This window comes from Girardinichthys multiradiatus, chromosome 14 (assembly GCF_021462225.1).
Source record: "Girardinichthys multiradiatus isolate DD_20200921_A chromosome 14, DD_fGirMul_XY1, whole genome shotgun sequence".
NCBI lineage: Eukaryota > Metazoa > Chordata > Actinopteri > Cyprinodontiformes > Goodeidae > Girardinichthys > Girardinichthys multiradiatus.
Genome location: NC_061807.1, coordinates 25,823,129 through 25,842,293, shown reverse-complemented (window position 1 = coordinate 25,842,293; position 19,165 = coordinate 25,823,129). Strand labels below are relative to the sequence as shown.

The 19,165-nt window shown below is 38.1% G+C and overlaps 1 protein-coding gene across 2 annotated transcripts in view; it reads right to left on the bottom strand.

Moving 5' to 3' along the window:
* Window positions 1-19,165, bottom strand: part of LOC124881260 (zeta-sarcoglycan-like) — a 65,767-nt gene that overhangs the window by 24,761 nt on the left and 21,841 nt on the right. For both annotated transcript variants that reach the window (XM_047386801.1, XM_047386802.1), the window contains exons 4-6: window positions 11,300-11,387; window positions 6,456-6,578; window positions 3,411-3,483 (exon numbers count right to left, since the gene is read on the bottom strand). In XM_047386801.1, coding sequence (XP_047242757.1) covers window positions 3,411-3,483; window positions 6,456-6,578; window positions 11,300-11,387 — 284 coding nt within the window. The remainder of the gene's footprint in view (window positions 1-3,410; window positions 3,484-6,455; window positions 6,579-11,299; window positions 11,388-19,165) is intronic.

The following is a 19,165-nucleotide window of genomic DNA, read 5'->3' as shown; positions in this document are numbered from 1 at the left end:
TGCTGACAACAGAATCACACAAAAATCATCAATGGAAATCTAATTTATTAACCAATGGAGGCCTGGATTTGGAGTCACACACAAAATTAAAGTGGAAAAACACACAACAGGCTGATCCAACTTTGATGTAATGTCCTTAAAACAAGTTAAAATGAGGCTCAGTATTGTGTGTGACCTCCACGTGTCTGTATGACCTCCCTACAACACCTGGACATGCTCCTGATGAGACGGTGGATGGTCTCCTGAGGGATCTCCTCCCAGACCTGGACTAAAGCATCCGCCAACTCCTGGACAGTCTGTGGTGCAACGTGCAGTTGGTGGATGGAGCGAGACATGATGTCCCAGATGTGCTCAGTCAGATTCAGGTCTGGGGAACGGGCGGGCCAGTCCATAGCTTCAATGTCTTCATCTTACAGGAACTGCTGACACACTCCAGCCACATGAGGTCTAGCATTGTCCTGCATTAGGAGGAACCCAGGGCCAACCTCACCAACATATGGTCTCACAAGGGGTCTGAGGATCTCATCTCGGTACCTAATGGCAGTCAGGCTACCTCTGGCGAGCACATGGAGGGCTGTGCGGGCCTCCAAAGAAATGCCACCCAACACCATTACTGACCTACTGCCAAACCTTCTTTTTTTGTGTGAGCTGAATCGCAGACAGGATGTGATCCTTACACAGGATTGCAGACAGGTTGCGGTTCCTGTACTCAGGGGTGAAATGGGATAAATCTTGGAGAAAGTTGTTCGCTCTGATCTGGCGAAAGACCAGAAATTTGGCTGTTTGGATTCGCCATTGAGAAGCACCAGAGAGACTCTCAAGGGTGATGGAAAATTAAGAGTCAGCCTAACCCAACTAATTGTTGTTTTCTGAATCTGGTTCCCCTGCACGGCCTTGATGGCTGGCTATCTTCAACTTCTCCTGGAAGTTATGTAAACATGACGCTCTGCTCCCTCCCTTCCCTGAGGACACCTGTGGACCTGCTCAGAACTTTGTGGCCGGTTGATGAACCTTCCATTGTACCATCAAGGACAATGGCCTCTGTGACAGTGCTTCATGGACTTACTTTGCACACTCACTTGCACACACACACATGCTCAAGATAAACATATGCACCCCTCACACCGCCTTCACCGATCCTGGCATGATGTTGTTTTGTAAACTTGTTGCTTCTTTGTGCTGAGGTTTTTTGCAATCTCAAACTGTATCCTGCTAAGGATAAAGTGTGAAATATGATTTTTTTTCCCTCTACTTACCCAATATGGCCTCTTTTCTCATCTAGCAAGGGCAGTGCTTGTGAGTGGGCCGCAAAGCCTTGGTGACCCGTTCCCCCCCTTGTCTTGTGCCATGATGTACAATGGCACAAGACATTGTACATCATGGCACAAGATAAGGTGCCATGATGGCACTGTACTGGAGTTCTAATTTCCCCTTGGGGATCAATAAAGTATCTTTGAATTGAATTGAAACCGGTCATGCTGAAGGATGTTGCAGGCAGCAGATCGCTCTCCCCGGTGTCTCCAGACTCTGTCACGTCTGCTCAGTGTGAACCTGCTTTCATCAGTGAAGAGCACACGGCGCCAGTGGTGAATTTCCCAATCCTGGTGTTCTCTGGCAAATGCCAAGCATCCTGCACGGTGTTGGGCTGTGAGCACAACCCCAATTTGTGGACGTCGGCCCCTCATATCATCCTCATGGAGTCGGCTTCTAACCGTTAGTGCAGACACCTGCACATTTGTGGCCTGCTGGAGGTCATTTTGCAGGGCTCTGGCAGTGCTCCTCCTGTTCCTCCTTGCACAAAGGCAGAGGTAGCGGTCCTGATGCTGGGTTGTTGCCCTCCTACGGCCTCCTCCACGTCTCCTGGTGTACTGGCCTGTCTCCTGGTAGCGCCTCCAGGCTCTGGACACTACGCTGACAGACCCAGCAAACCTTCTTGCCACAGCTTGCATTGATGTGCCATCCTGGATGAGCTGCACTACCTGAGCCACTTGTGTGGGTTGTAGAGTCCGTCTCATGCTACCACGAGTGTGAAAGCACCACCAACATTCAAAAGTGACCAAAACATCAGCCAGAAAGCATCGGTACTGAGAAGTGGTCTGTGGTCCCCACCTGCAGAACCACTCCTTTATTGAGTGAGTCTTGATAATCGCCAAAGATTTCCCCCTGTTGTCTATTTGAACAACATCACGTTAAACTGATTGTCAATCAGTGTTGCTTCCCAAGTGGACAGTTTGATTTCACAGAAGTTTGATTTACTTGGAGTTATATTGTGTTGTTTAAGTGTGCCCTTTATTTTTTTGAGCAGTGTATATTATATTCTAAGTATTGAGGGTAGTTTGAGAGTAGTTGTAATTGTTCTCTTCAGCTTTTGTGTATAGTCCAATTAATATAAGAATTGGACTGTGCCCTAAAAGCCTTGTTAGCCTTGAATTCATGATACCCTTTAAAACCAGTTTGCACTGCTCTGCTTTTCAAATGCTTCTGTAATGGAGAATGTGTGTCTATACGATTCCTGGAAACATTTTAAATCCTTAGAAAAGCTGAATAATTTAAGGTACAACTTGTAGATATGCTTTTTTCAAGTTGTTTCCAGCGACTGAAGAAGATGGTAATTTTGACATTCAAGGTTTATTTTACCCCAACTGAAACACTATTTAGCCTTAAAATGTTTTGACACAAAAATGAGAAGTCTGTTCCTGTTTTCATGTTGGCCGCCTCCTGTTTTGCTGCACCTCGTTGAGACTGTGATCACTTTGCAGATGGTCATCCCCGAGCTGAGCCTGCCTGCCTGTCTGTGTGTGAGTGTGTGTGTATGTGCGTGGCCTGAAAATAAAAATCATCAGTATTCCTCTCACTCTGGAGGAATTAGCTGCCAGAACAGTGCTTTTTCTGTCAACTTTGATCCCAGATCTCCTCTCTGGACCAGTAAGGTAGACAACAAACTGCACTCCTGATAGCTCATTAATGGAGCGACGAGGGGCTCAGAGCCTCAGGCAGAGTTCAGTGGGGATCACATACACAAGGGGAGTGAAGGAGCCAGCACACAGCTCAACCTTTCACACTTTCTCAATGCTCTCTCACTGCTTTAATCAATTCCTGTCTGCTATAGAGAAAACCCAATAAATTAGTTCGCCTCTCGGCTGTGAAATTAATATAGTGGTCAAATCCAGTTGTTGTAGTAACCAGTAGATGCCCAAGTCTACAATATGGTGTTTGAGATAATGATAGTGGTGACTAATGGTTCCTGTCATACATTTTTTTTTGTTTTTTTTAAAGTCGGCCATAGAGTTTGAAATGCCACAGAGCATTAATCTTTGATATTTAAGGATCCCAATTTTAATTTAACAGGATATGAACAGATGACATTAAGCTTTAATGACATTCTGTAAAGTCACCAAACTTTAGCTCACCTCAAATCCTCAGAAGTCGTCGCTTGGATCAGCGGAGTCTCCACTGAGTGTCCAAACACGGCACCCTCAGAGCCTGCCGACAAAATTCACATTTAAAATTAACCAAAAAATAAATAAATAAATAAAAAATGTTTTAAGTAAGTTTTCCCACCAAACTGGTTTCAGTGTTGGTTGTTTGAGTGAAATATTTCTGTTCTTACTTATACATTAAACATTTGGCTACTGAGTACAAGTAGAATTTACCATTGTTGTTGTTATACTGATATTAAACTACTATAAATGTACAAGATAAACACTAGAGTCATATTCAATAAATTTAATTAGTGAAAGTGAACAGAGTTGCTAAAATAAATTACCTAAGTGAAACACATTATATAGATTATTACACACAGATTTATGATTTCAAGCCTTTATTTTTGTTACTTGTGTTGATTTTCCAATTACTGCTAATAAAATCACATTTAAGATTAGACTATTGCATTAAACCAATAAAACTTTTTTTTTTAAACAAAAAATTTGTGTTGAATATTGAATTGAATGAATAGTATCTTTAATTTCTGCTTAAATATTATTTGTAAAAGGTACTTTTAATTCTGACAAATGAACCTCATCAGAACGCATTTTCTAATTTATCCAAAAGGACTGTATAATTTGTGTTGTTAAACTGTCTCCCTAAAATGCAGGATGCAATAGAAAAAGACTGAACACAGAGACAAGCTTTAAGTAACATAATGACCTTGTTCCGTTGTGTACTTCTGATTAGGACATAAAACATCCTCTAAAGAACATCCCCTCTCATTGGAATCACTTTAGTGCAAAGTCCCCATAAAGTCTCTTATTCCTTAGGTTTCATACTACTAAGTAAGCTGACCTGGAAATAAATATCTTTGTGTGCATATGTATAGGTTTAGTGAGCAAATGTTCAAACAGACTTAAAAGAGAGTTAAGAAAGTTTTATGGATTGTGGATTTTAAAACATACATGTGAATGACAGCTACCTTGTAACACAACAACTGGCATGTCTCTGGTCCCACACAAACAAAAGGCTGCACCTGGGATCTTGTTTTCCATCTTGGCCTAAAAATCACTAATTTGTGTGTTATTGATGTTCATGTGAGTGATCATTTCTGTGTATCTTTTCATCTCAACTTTCTTTTAGACCCATCTCCAGCCTAGTCCTGTAGAGATTTATTCCTCAGGATGTTGCTCAAACGTTCTGTGAATTGTTTGATCCATCTTTGCTGAGATTGTCCTGATGTTGATGTTGCTACACGGTGTTTTAATAATCATTGCTTAGATATTCTTAATGTAGTGGTACCACTAAAAACTGCCTTCGTACCATTTAAAAAAGCTTTTCCATGAATAAATTAATTAATTCAGAAATCCAAAAAAGACTGTTGTGAAGTATCTACCTGTGGAAATCTACTAAACTCTGAGGCTCCACTTCGGGGAACCTTGGATCTCTTTAAATTCATTCACAAAAAATGCCGGAATTGAATGTTTCTCAAATCTTATTTCTTTAAAACGAAAAATTCTAAAGTCCTGTTTGAAACAACAAACAAACACTCGTTTCCTCTGTAATCCCTACAGTACCTGCGTCCTCTAAAGCTGACAGTAATGACTTTCTCAATTTCTTTGTAATAAAAGTGAATAAAGTCAGAGGAAGCATTGTCCATCAACGTGTTATAATTTCTTTTCTGCTTTTCCACTTTCTCAGTATCTGAATGCGTTTGATCCAGCGACTCTAATAAGGTATTTCATCTCTACTTGATAAAGCCAAAATATTTATCTGTCCAAACAACATTCTCCCTGCGGTGTTTTTCAAGAAGGTTTTTCCTTCGATTGGCCCTTGTGTTGTAGAAATTCACAATAATTCACTTATAACAAGTGTGCTTCCAAGCTCAGTCAAGCATGCTGTTGTTGAGCAATTATTTAAAAAGTGCTATTTAGATCCTACACAGTTTAATTACAGGCTCATTTTCAAGGTCTAGTGAGATTTTGATGTCAGCCGACTTTGGAGGATCCACTGTTATGGCTCTTCTAGATCTTACATCTGCTTTAGACACTGTAGATCACAGTATGTTGATTAACAAGCTCTGAGATGTAGTTGGGTTATCAGGTGGAGCTCTAGAGTGATTTATGGCCATCATTTTTAGCAAACCAGATCACGTCAGACTCTAAGAGCTTGCCAGGTAGGGTACCACAGGGCTCAGTCTTGGGACCAATTGTCTTTCTTTTATAGTTTCCTCCTAGGGCAAATCATCAGGCAGTTCTCTAATGTGTCTTATCATATCTATGCTGATGATATTCAGTTCTACTGTTCTTTTAAGCCAACAGAATATTTAAATTTGTCCTCCTTGATAAACTGTTTTAGTAGCATCAAACAGTGGGTCTGTGACAACTACTTGCAGGTGAACTCTGATCAGAATTAATCATAAACAGTTTCTTTCAGCTAATATTGCTAAGCTTCAAACTCTGGTGCCAAAAGCTAAAATGGAGATGATTATTCATGTTTTCATTTAATTTCAGAGGGATTATTGTAACAGCCTTTTTAGGTGTTTGAATAAGAATGACTGTCTCCAGTTGGTACAGAATACTGCTTCAAGGGTTTTAACCAACACATGAAAGAGACTGTTTTAATCTCTGTACATTGGCTACTGGTACATTTTAGAATACATTTTAAAATTTTAGTCTTTACTTTGAGAGCCATATGTCGCCAAGCCCCTGCCTATATTTCTGACCTTCTAGAGCCCTACACCTCTACTTGCAGTTTGAGATCTTCCAGTCAAAGGGTGCTAATGGTCCTATGAACACATTTAAGACCAGATAGGATAAATCATTTAAAGCTGAAGTCCCTATATTGTAAAAAACATTGCCTCCATCTTTGAGCCGTCTTGATTCCATTGATTATTTTACGCCTCATTTATTTAAAAAAAAAAAAAAAAAAAAAAAAAAAAAATATATATATATATATATATATATATATATAAAAAAAAATATTCATATATATATAAAATATTCAGGTGAGACCGCTGCATAGTTTACCTGTGACCGTAAACTTTTCTGTTGTCATTGTGACTTTTTCCTCATCTGCAGAGAACAGGAGTCTACCACCATCTCTGCTTCGCACCTCCAGCCTCTGACACTGAGCCTCCACACCTTCAGGTCCTGCATTAAAATAATCAACAGTTAGAACATTTCAACTATGGAAGACAGCTGACTACAAATACTGCAGTGTTTCATTTTCATGTGCTGATTGTACTTTAACAGAAAGGTTACAGTGTGAACAATTTATTTTACTTTAAATGCTTGAAAGAAGAGGTTTTCCAAAAAGGCTACATTTGTTCATTATGGGCATAAATGTAAATATGTTTGAATCATAAAAAGAGAAATTTTACAACTTTGAAACAATCCCAAACTTGAAAGAAGCCTCTTTTTAAAATGGACACCTTTCAAACAGAAGCTAAAATGCATCCCACATGGACAAACCTAATGCCCCCCCCAAACAATACATATTTGAAGGAGTCTAGCTGAGTCAAACCAAAGAACAATTGACCAACTATCAAGCATGGTGCTGGTAGCATCATGTTGCGGGTCATTTTACTGCAAGTGGCATTGGTGTATCTACAAGGTGGATGGAATAATAAAAAAGAAGTACTGCCAACCTTTTCTACTTCAACTCAAACTAGGACACAGACACAACTACAAGGTTCCTACACATTTTTCATTTTAGAATTACTAGGAGTGTAACAGTTCACAAACCCTTACTGAAAATATCCAGCACAGCCTTGTTGGTTTGATATGCACATGTACCGAACAAATACAATATTGATCTATACACATGTAGAAGCTTTAAGAGCAGAACAAAGTGCACAATGCAATGTCCTGTAGTGCAGCTTTAAAAAGTGACACCAAAACAAAACAGAGGATTCCCAGCTATTCCTAACTCTACTATTTGGAAACATTAAGGTTTCTCATGCAGTTTACTTGCTAGTTGACTTTAAAACACTGATTTAAAGAAGGCTGAAATGCTAAAATAAAGTTGCAATGGGGCAACTCAAAGGCAAACGATTTACTGTAATATTTTCTTAAAATACAAATCACTGAACAATTCACTTCCACACTCTTTTCTTTCTAAACGTTCCTTCTAAACTTTTCCATACCTGGAAAATGATACAACCAAATCAGACAATGGTCCAAACAACACATCAACACTGGTTTTGGAATGGATAACGCAATCAATTCTTTACAAGAGATAATCTGGCCTGGGTTTTCTCAGAAAAGTCAAGCTTGACCAGAATGTGTCAGATCACCAGTCTTATCAAATTACAATCAACGTTCTACTTATGTTGACAAAGATCAATAGCTATTAATGTTAAGAAGCAGGTAATTTGCTCTCCAGTGGCCATTAATCACTGTAATTAGTAATTTGGTCATTTAGGCTGACTGATGGTTGAACTTAATGGTAAGATGAATCGACTGCCCTTTCAATAAGTGGATTAGGGGTCATTGTTGGAAAATAATAATAATAATAATAAAGAGAATAATATAACAAAAGTAATAGATACATCAAAACAAATTTTGATTAAAAATACTAATATGAGATGGACACTAAAAAACAAATCTTTTAACTGCAATCTGAAAAACTGAATCTGTTTTCAGACAGTGAACACACAATTAATAAATGCTTTCAGATCGTGCAGAATAAATGTTTGCTGTGGAAGCATTTACAGCGTGAAGGATTCTCAAAGTTAGCCGTTTTTTGTCACCAACAAGGTGTTTAAAACTGTATTCAGAGAATTATAAGAAGCTATTTAAAAGAAATCTGCATTCATAAAAAATATGTGGTTTCTGCAGGTGTCAAAAGAGCAAGACTTTCTGCAAATAATAAGTAGGCTAAATACAGAGCACCAAAGTTGGTCTGTTTTATCATTTTGAGCTTTCAACCTCTGTCATGCAACATATTGGGATTTTGAAGTGTTGGCAACCTTGTTAAAATCTCAGAGTTAAGGCAAGGAGCTACATTCTCTGACAAATACAGAAAGGGACTCTTGTCCTTGTAAAATTAAGCATGCAAACCAAGCTAACTGCCAAAAAAAGATACTAAATAAAACAAAACTAAAATGTCACCTTTCAAAATAGTTTTTATTTTGTTCCCTATTGTCACATACATGCAGCACATACAGGGGTTGGACATTGAAAGTGAAACATCTGGTTTTAGACCACAATAATTTATTAGTATGGTGTAGGGCCTCCTTTTGCGGCCAATACAGCGTCAATTCATCTTGGGAATGACATATACAAGTCCTGCACTATAGCAGCCTGGCCGTGTACAGGTCCGTGTACAGGTCCTTCTCAAACTATTAGCATATTGTGATGAAGTTCATTATTTTCCATAATGTCATGATGAAAATTTAACATTCATATATTTTAGATTCATTGCACACTAACTGAAATATTTCAGGTCTTTTATTGTCTTAATACGGATGATTTTGGCATACAGCTCATGAAAACCCAAAATTCCTATCTCACAAAATTAGCATATCATTAATAGGGTCTCTAAACGAGCTATGAACCTAATCATCTGAATCAAGAGTTAACTCTAAACACCTGCAAAAGATTCCTGAGGCCTTTAAAACTCCCAGCCTGGTTCATCACTCAAAACCCCAATCATGGGTAAGACTGCCGACCTGACTGCTGTCCAGAAGGCCACTATTGACACCCTCAAGCAAGAGGGTAAGACACAGAAAGAAATTTCTGAACGTATAGGCTGTTCCCAGAGTGCTGTATCAAGGCACCTCAGTGGGAAGTCTGTAGGAAGGAAAACGTGTGGCAGAAAACGCTGCACAACGAGAAGAGGTGACCGGACCCTGAGGAAGATTGTGGAGAAGGGCCGATTCCAGACCTTGGGGGACCTGCGGAAGCAGTGGACTGAGTCTGGAGTAGAAACATCCAGAGCCACCGTGCACAGGCGTGTGCAGGAAATGGGCTACAGGTGCCGCATTCCCCAGGTCAAGCCACTTTTGAACCAGAAACAGCGGCAGAAGCGCCTGACCTGGGCTACAGAGAAGCAGCACTGGACTGTTGCTCAGTGGTCCAAAGTACTTTTTTCGGATGAAAGCAAATTCTGCATGTCATTCGGAAATCAAGGTGCCAGAGTCTGGAGGAAGACTGGGGAGAAGGAAATGCCAAAATGCCAGAAGTCCAGTGTCAAGTACCCACAGTCAGTGATGGTCTGGGGTGCCGTGTCAGCTGCTGGTGTTGGTCCACTGTGTTTTATCAAGGGCAGGGTCAATGCAGCTAGCTATCAGGAGATTTTGGAGCACTTCATGCTTCCATCTGCTGAAAAGCTTTATGGAGATGAAGATTTAATTTTTCAGCATGACCTGGCACCTGCTCACAGTGCCAAAACCACTGGTAAATGGTTTACTGACCATGGTATCACTGTGCTCAATTGGCCTGCCAACTCTCCTGACCTGAACCCCATAGAGAATCTGTGGGATATTGTGAAGAGAACGTTGAGAGACTCAAGACCCAACACTCTGGATGAGCTAAAGTCCGCTATCGAAGCATCCTGGGCCTCCATAAGACCTCAGCAGTGCCACAGGCTGATTGCCTCCATGCCACGCCGCATTGAAGCAGTCATTTCTGCAAAATGATTCCCGACCAAGTATTGAGTGCATAACTGTACATGATTATTTGAAGGTTGACGTTTTTTGTATTAAAAACACATTTCTTTTATTGGTCGGATGAAATATGCTAATTTGTGAGATAGGAATTTTGGGTTTTCATGAGCTGTATGCCACAATCATCCGTATTAAGACAATAAAAGACCTGAAATATTTCAGTTAGTGTGCAATGAATCTAAAATATATGAATGTTAAATTTTCATCATGACATTATGGAAAATAATGAACTTTATCACAATATGCTAATATTTTGAGAAGGACCTGTAATTCTGCCGTGATTTGGGCAGCCGTGGTTTTATGTTTTTTGGATACAATCCGGGTTAGCACCCGAACATCCCTTTCAGACAGCTTCCTCTTGCGTCCACAGTTAATCCTGTTGGATGTGGTTCGTCCTTCTTGGTGGTATGCTGACATTACCCTGGATACCGTGGCTTTTGATACATCAAAAAGACTTGCTGTCTTGGTCACAGATGCGCCAGCAAGACGTGCACCAACAATTTGTCCTTGTTTGAACTCTGGTATGTCACCCATAATGTTGTGTGCATTTCAATATTTTGAGCTAAACTGTGCTCTTACCCTGCTAATTGAACCTTCACACTCTGCTCTTACTGGTGCAATGTACAATCAATGAAGACTGGCTACCAGGCTGGTCCAATTTAGCCATGAAACCTCCCACACTAAAATGACAGGTGTTTCAGTTTCATTGTCCAACCCCTGTAGATAATTATCAGCTAAGGATCAGTATCCCCAAATCAAAGCTTAAAAAAAGAAAGGATCTAAGGATTGGCCAAATGTGATCACTGCATCTATAGGAAATAAGTAAAAACGGGTTAACCCTAACCCATTCTGATGAGGGTTGTTTGTTAGATTAAAAGTACCATTAGAAAATAACGTTTATGCAAATGTAAAACCAGTTTCATTAAACCCTCATTTATATATTTGTTTTTTTTATTGGTCTGATGTAACATTGTAATCTTAAATGTCGTGTTTTCATTAGCTGTAAGTGGAAAATCATCAGACCTAAAGGCTTGTAATAATCTATAAAATGAAATATGTTTAACTTGGCGAATTGGGTTACTGAAATAAATTAACTTTTTAATAATATTCTATTTTATTAAATATGACTGCATATGTAAACTTGATAACAAGATATGCATAAACAGGTGTCTGATGGCACCATAGTAGGGAGTGGAAACTTACCCACAGTAAGCTGACCGGTCAACTGGCCTTGGTGGTTTCTGGCATTCAGAGTTACGTTCCTTTCTGACCGCAACACAAACAAACTGTCCTGAAAGGGTAGGGTTATAAAAGAGACACACACAAAATACAAAAATTTATTTATTTTAAAAGGCTTAAAATGCATGTGATATTCATTGACAACATGTCCTGTTGAAGCTGTTGGAAGGAGAAGTAGCAATTAGACTAAACACATTACAACTGACTAAACATTCAATTTATAGTCTACAATAAAAACATCTCACACATAGGAATTTCTTAAATTTTGAGTTTTTAGGATAAAAGATGCTGGTGGGAGAACCGAAGATGTGACAAGTGTAGGTGTTTACCTCTTTTAACTGAAGACACTTGAGCTGCAGACCTGTTCTGCTTTCTGGCAGCTTTGTATTTAGCAATTTTATGCCTTTTTGACATTTGAATGATGGCACATTTCTGTTTTACTGTCTGAATACTGATCAGGCTCCGAGTCCAGGAAGTGTTTTTTTATTCCAGACATCTCTGCAAAAGGGGCTAAAATACAGGGAATAATTTCAGGGTGTGAGATTTTGTTTTTCAAAATTGTTGTCCTCTTTAGGCACTCTTATAAATTGTAAGAGTGCATGAAATAGTAAAGCATAAGGTGGCAAAAATAAATAATTCCAACCATATCTGTCAGTAAAACTGGAAGGCATAAAACCATTTTTCTGTATGCAGTATTTAATAATATGAGTATACATCAGCTCAGCAACATTGTTTAATTGTCTATGTTGTCTGTAAGACTGCATTGACAAAATACAAAATGACACTATTGAGATTTGATAATATTGTCAAGACAAAAAAGTATTCATGTAAAAAATTGTTCTAAAAACTCGTCAAAAAGAGTGTCTTGTTTAATCTGGTTTCCAAACAACATTTGAGGATTATTCTATTGATTTCCCAGCATCTGCAGGCAGCAGAGCAAACCGTAACAAAACCCATCCAGAGTATCATGGACCACACCATCGACAGAGAGTTTATTGCAACAGGGAATATAAACCATGGTGGGGAAGAGAAAATAGAAAAGCTGCAAAAACAAACAGGTAGGAAACTGATCAACAGATAATTGTACAACAATATTAATCACAGCATATAGTTTAAATTAGGTAAGCAGCATTTGTTTCAGATTTCATTTAAGTCATGTCACAATGATGGATTCAAAAGAGGGGCTGAAACAAGTGGTGATGAGGATAATGATTGTTTTCAGAACTTAAATCGGTGTGAATCAGTTTATATTGCTGTTAATGTTTTTAATGTTCCTGTACATAATGAATAAACTCAAACATGCAGTTAAAAAGCTTAGACTTTTAATTTGATTAAGGATTTTTTTTTTCTTTTTACAACACTGTGTCTACAGTAGGTACAATCAAAACCTTTCAGCTAAACTGTAAATCAAGTCTTATAAACTTATTATTATCCCAATAAAAAGTCTGTTTTTATTGCAAAATGGCTTGAAGGTTGATCAAGTAAAGCATATATATACCAACATGCAACTGCTTTATTATATTGCTGGACTTTAGACCCCGACTGGTTTGAGATCGTCCCAGTTTGTTTACTTTCAGTAAGAAAAATAACCACCGTTTCTCTGCATGATAGAATTTACACAAAAACGTAAAACAATCATTAATTTTAGCATTAGGTACATTATTTTATTTAAAACAGAAAAATAATTATTCGAGATTGATTTAGATGGTTACAATAATCAAATCTGTACTTATTTACATTATTTTTAAGCGCTGACTTAGGAAAAAAAGTATGAAGGAATGCTGAATTTTATACCTTAATACCATTCTGCTGTTTAAGGAGTAAAAAGTAAAACAAGCAGATTTTAGCAGGTTAATAAGTTGGGCTATTTACTGCACTGCCACTTATCAGACTAATGGGAGGTGAAAATTTAGTTCCCAAATAACTACTGTCCATGTTTTTCACTGCTGGAAATATTTTCAAACAGCCCAGATTAGTCTTTCTTGTGAATACGGGAAAGTATACGACCCTTCTTTCAGTCAGTTGACTGGCAGTGCACAGAAACAAATTGGGGAGGGGCAGAGGCATATGCTCTAAGCTCCATGCAGCCTTAGAAAATGATCAGGTACCTTCTCTAGCATCAGATTAAAATGACTGAACTGTAAGGAAAATCATGAGCATTATTTTTCACATCTTTGGAAAAACGTAACATTAAAAGCGTGATATACCTTAATACAACTAACCAGCCATGCCTAGTTCAAAGTTAGTCCAAATATTTCATAGTTTTTATTTTCTAAACACTCCCAAAAATTACATTTAGTTCTTGCTACTATTATTTAAATCGGATTTGAATGAAATCTGGGAAAAACAAAAAATATTTATTTGCGTAACTAAAAGCTCTCAACAAAAGCAACGCACTGGTCTATGATTACAAAAGAAATTACCAGAGCATAGAGATGTATTCTGACAAGGGTTGGGTTATTCTGTCTTCATAGAGGAAATGTGGAGGGATTTTAACAAACTGGCACCTGTATGTTGACCACAGGTTGACATCTATTAATTTGCAGTTGCCAATATTGTGAACCATTGTTATGAAGGGTGTGAAAATAAGTTCCCAACAGGAGCAAATACTGATGCCGTGTGGCTGCCTTAAAAGGTTCATCGAACGGTTTCCTAAAGGGGCTAATTATTGCCTCAAGTGCTTTGCGCTACATGAAACTTTGCAAAGGTCATGTAGTTCATATTTATTTTCTGCTTGTTCCTTTAAAATATCAGGATTCAACACAAAACTTCACAAACGGAGTGCAGCATCATAAATAAATTAGCATTCCTGATTTATGGTGCTCCTCTAAAGAGTTTACAGGCCTTAAACAGTTTCCTCAGAGACATTGTCGAAGACGTTCTTGCTCTTCCAAACTCTGAGATCACATAAAAGGATCTTTAGTCACTGCTCCTGTTCTGGAAGGTCAACTTTGGATCAAAGAGAAAGCACATAAATGGGGAGAGTGTAGGTGCACTGGGACTGAATCAGATTGAAAAATTACCACAGCAAAGGATGCTTCCCTGCATATAAAGAATAACGACTCAGTCAAAAGCAAAAGCCTGGCACGGTGCTTCTATAAGACAGTTTAAAAGAAAGCGGTCGCGTACAATGCCTTTAATTCTGACTAAGACAGCGAGTATTAAATTTAATGCAGAGATTCAAAGGGAAGAAAGATTGCTACTCATCTTTGCATCCTATATGTTTTAAAAGGTTTGCAAACACACAGCAGGTAATTATTGAACACTTCAACATTTTTTCTCAATTTAAAAGCTTAAATGGGGCCAATTAGGTAAAATTCACACAAGAAGTGTATTTAATAGTTTGTGGGAAAAGCCTTTTTTTTCTTTCACAGTCTTTCTGGAAGGTTCTTGAGGTCATTTCTCTACAATTCGATCTTCAGTTTATGTTTTTCATAGATATTTATTGGATACAAGTCGGGTGATTGAGTCTTTCTAGTGGTTATACTTTTCAGAAAGTGTTTCTTTACCTGTGTGTTTGGGACTTATTGCCACACACTCAGATCGATACAAAGAATGTACTGGTACATTTCTCCATTCAACCTTCTTTCAGTTTCCTGCCAGTACCATACGCTATGAGACAGCCCACATCATGATGTCCCCACCAGCAAACTTCACCTTTAGCATTGTGTTTATAGGGTGATGTGTCTTCCTCCAAACAGGGTTTGTGCAATGACATCCACAGAGTTTAGCTTTGGTCTCATCTGACCAGACAACACTCTCCCAGTACATCCATGGCTTGTACAAATCTACTGCAGCAAACTTTAAACAAGCTTCAACAAGTTTTATCTTCAGCTGTGGAGTTCTGAGCAGTGAGTTTGCACAGAGGCCATGACAGCTGAGTGCATTACTTATGGTTTTCATTGGTAAAACTATCTATTTCCAGGTTTTTGAAGTTTCTGTGAGTGCTCCTTGACTCGTTTATCTCTTGATTATTTTTTGAATCCTCTGTCAGATATCTTACAAGCGGCACCTGGCCGTGGCTAGTTTATAGTGAAATGCTCTTTTCTCTTATGGATTATGGTTTCAAACGTGCTCACTGAAAGATTCAGAAGTATAGAAATGGAGCTGTAGCTATTGCTATTAGTTTGTTTGAAACGGTAAGACTTTTTGGAGCCGGTCTCTGCTTTTCCCAGTCGTGCCACAATGTGCAATATGTTGATAATGACAACCCTTTATATAGGCCATCAGTTTAAACCAGATGATTTTTATTTATCTTTTAACCAATTTGTTGAGTTATTTACCTTTGAATGTGTTTATTACTTGGATTCTGGCCAACATTTGGTGATTTTATTGTAATTACCCCAATTAAAAATATTTAATCTGAGAAAAACAATGATGTGTTCAATACTAATTTTACTCGGTCTTTAATTACTCAATTAGTCAGTATCACTGGTTCCAGAATGACAGTTTATCAGCTAAGAGCCTTTAACAAATCTGTGCTTGAAACTGTCTTTTGCAGCAGTAAATTCAGAAATCCTGCTCACCATCTTCTCTGACAGTTATCAAGCAAGCAAAGTGAGAGTGAGTGAAGTAGAAGTTTCACTTCAATAAAAGGTACACCTGAATCTGCTGCTATTTATAGATCAGTCGGACTCTCTAGAGACAGTAATGAGAGCCAGCAGCCTGAACAGCAGACACTTGATCAACGGTTCCTGTGCAATGTGTTGCCTCATTTTGAAGGTTTTCAAAACAAACTGCTTTTAATACTCACAATAAAGATGCTTTTAATAAAGTCATCTACATAGTTTTAAATTGTTATTAAAGTCTGTTGCGGGAGGGGATATGAATATAAGTTTTTTTCAGGAAAATAAATGTAAATATTTTATTCACACATATTAAATTAAACTGGGAAGATAACATTAGTAAAAGTCTCTGCAGCTGCTTTCCTAACGATGTAAGAAATAAAAAAATTAAAATGAAAAACATAAATCTCTGCAGTATTTATTCATAATATGCCACCAAATAAGTTCTGCACATTTCAGTTTCACCTTTAGCTTCAACTAGAAGACTTTTACAATTTGTATTTGAATTAACAGCAAAAACAGACATTAAAATAACCATGTCTTATTTTACCATGACTAAAATTTATACAACTGTTCCAAAAAAAAAAACAACAAAACAAAACAACAAAGTATGGAGCTAAATTGGGGCCATAAAGTTTCAAACTTTTGGCCCTGTTTTGGCATGGGGGGCGGGACCTCAGATCACAAGGGTGCGGAATCATGACTGACAGCTCAACATAGCGGCTGAACAACAGCTGTTGCATTCAGGGACCGTGGGAAGTGGAATCATCTGTAATACATCAATATTCTATATATATGTGATTGGTTTTGAAACATAACATGCTTCACCGATAGAAGCAGCTTACGTGAATAATAGACTAAGAGACGGTATGAAACCAGATGCAAAACGAGCCAGTATTTTCCGAATATCGCGGAAAATACGCTGGCGAACAGCTGATCTGTAACACATGAACATGTGCTGCAGGGCGGCCAGCTGAGCTGACAATGAAGAGCGGACATCAGAAAAAAAAGCCCGGGCTACTAAACCGAAACCCGAATCCAGTCCATGTGAAAACAAGTCCAGGCTTAATTATGCAAAGATATTCGGAAAATACCGGCTCGTTTTGCACCTGGTTTCATACCGCCACTTAGTCTAGCGGTTCTTTTGCTTGATGTTGAGAGCATGGGAAATCTCCAACACGGACTTAAAATGGTGTGCAAATCTGTCAAGATTATATTTTCCCCTCCGAGATGTGCGTCGTGTATTCACGTAAGCTGCTTCTATCGGTGAAGCATGTTATCTTTCAAAGCCAATCACATATATATAGAATATCGATGATGTATTACAGATGATTCCAGTTCCCACGGTCCCTGAATGCAACAGCTGTTGTTCAACCGCTGTGTTGAGCTGTCAGTCATGATTCTGCACCCCTGTGATCTGAGGCCCCGCCCCCCACACCAAAACAGGGCCAAAAGTTTGAAGCCGAAAAAAAAATCTGCAAGTTCGAAAAAAAAAAAAAAAACTTGAATCTGAAATGTAGTTTTGAACTTGTTTTTTTCCAGTTTCACATCTAGTTTTTCTTCAGTTGAAAAGCTTTTTTTTTTTTTTCCAGTTTTCACATTTTTTCGGGGGAAGGTTCAAAATAATTTTTCCGGTTCAAATGGTTTTTTTTTTGAACAACCTTTTTATTTTTTCCAAGTTCAAATTTTTTTCTTTTGAAAAAAACGTATTTTTCAGGTTAACATTTTTTTTGTTTGAACAAACTTTATGGCCCCAATTTAGCTCCATATAAATGGCAAATGAACACAAAACCAAACCTAACAGCCTCACCACTCTGCAGAATAAATAGAGTGCTTTCCAAAAAGTATTTATTCATTATTTGTCATAATTATTGTAACCATAAACTCCTGCTCATGTTATGTGGATTGTACAAGATAGACAAACAAAATTTTTAAAACTGGCTTGATGCCCTTCCTTGTGTTGCTTTATGACAGAAAATCCCAGTAAAATGAATAAAGGTTTGTGGCTGTAATCTAAAAACTTTCAAGTGTTAATACCTTTGCAAGGCACTCTGTGGGAAAACTAGATTTGAAGAGCCCATATGACAGTTGTTCTTTGTTTAACACTATTCCATAAACATTGCTAGACTGAACCTCGGAAAATTACTTCTTCTAAGATCAGTTACTAAATCTAGTATGCCAAGAAGGTTCTTCTTTTTTCCTCCTTTCTCTTGAATGCTTAAGGGAAATCTGGTAAGAATTGAAATAACATACTTAATAGTTATCTTTGCACAAAAATATACGTTACCAAACTTACTAAATATTTTATTTCACTTTGCCGGCTTGTATTTAAATTGAAGAGTGAAGGTACCAAACACTTACTGCTGAACAGAAAAGACGCTTAGTAGCGGTAACATGACCAGCCACGCAACCTCTGTAGGGAAAGATTCCCATTCATTTTCCTCATGACTCATGCCAGTTAGGTAGGTTGGATTGTTTTTTTAGTTGGTTAATTTTGGATATTAAGGATTTAAAAAATTCAAATTGTTAAGTTTTGTTAGTTCTTTTGCCCTTAAGTTCACATTGAAGGCAAATAAACCTGCTCTACAGTGCTTAAAACCAAGAAAACCCACAGTCATGATGCACCCTCTGAAAGCTGGTGTCTTTTTTGTGAACCTATGGATTTTGTATATTATAACTTTACTAAAAATTTTAAATAAATTATAAACAATTAAAACTTAAGACATTTTAAAACCTTTTGTAAAATGGGCCAGGTGTCCAAATGTTTTACTCAGCTAGGAAACACTTTTTATTAATACTTTATTAGGACTAAATCAATGTTTGTAAAACAAGACATTAAAACTGTCTGCAGGTGATTGTGTAACACGAGTTAACCACTAGTAGTGTCCGCTTTAAATCTTGGGCAGTGGCTGACCTCTTAGCTAAAAGTATAAACGTGCAAGGCACTTTGCTCAAACTAGTATAATCTAACTTGTTTCTAACGCTGCTGTGGTAAATTGGACCCGCGACTGAGCAACTCCCAGAATCGACATCCCTAAAATTCAAATTAGCAGTGAAGCCCCTGCTTCCAAAGCTTTAAATTGCTTGCTGCGCCATGTCTAATCACTGAATAGGAGGATGATCCAACAGAGAGGGTGATTTGCGTGGGAGCAGGAAATGTGGATCAACTTTTTGTGGAAACTGAGCTGGTTATTCTTCCAAAGCATCAAAAGGGGAGTAGGAACTGAATGCTGAAGGAGTTACTGGATGGGCTTGATTGGAAATC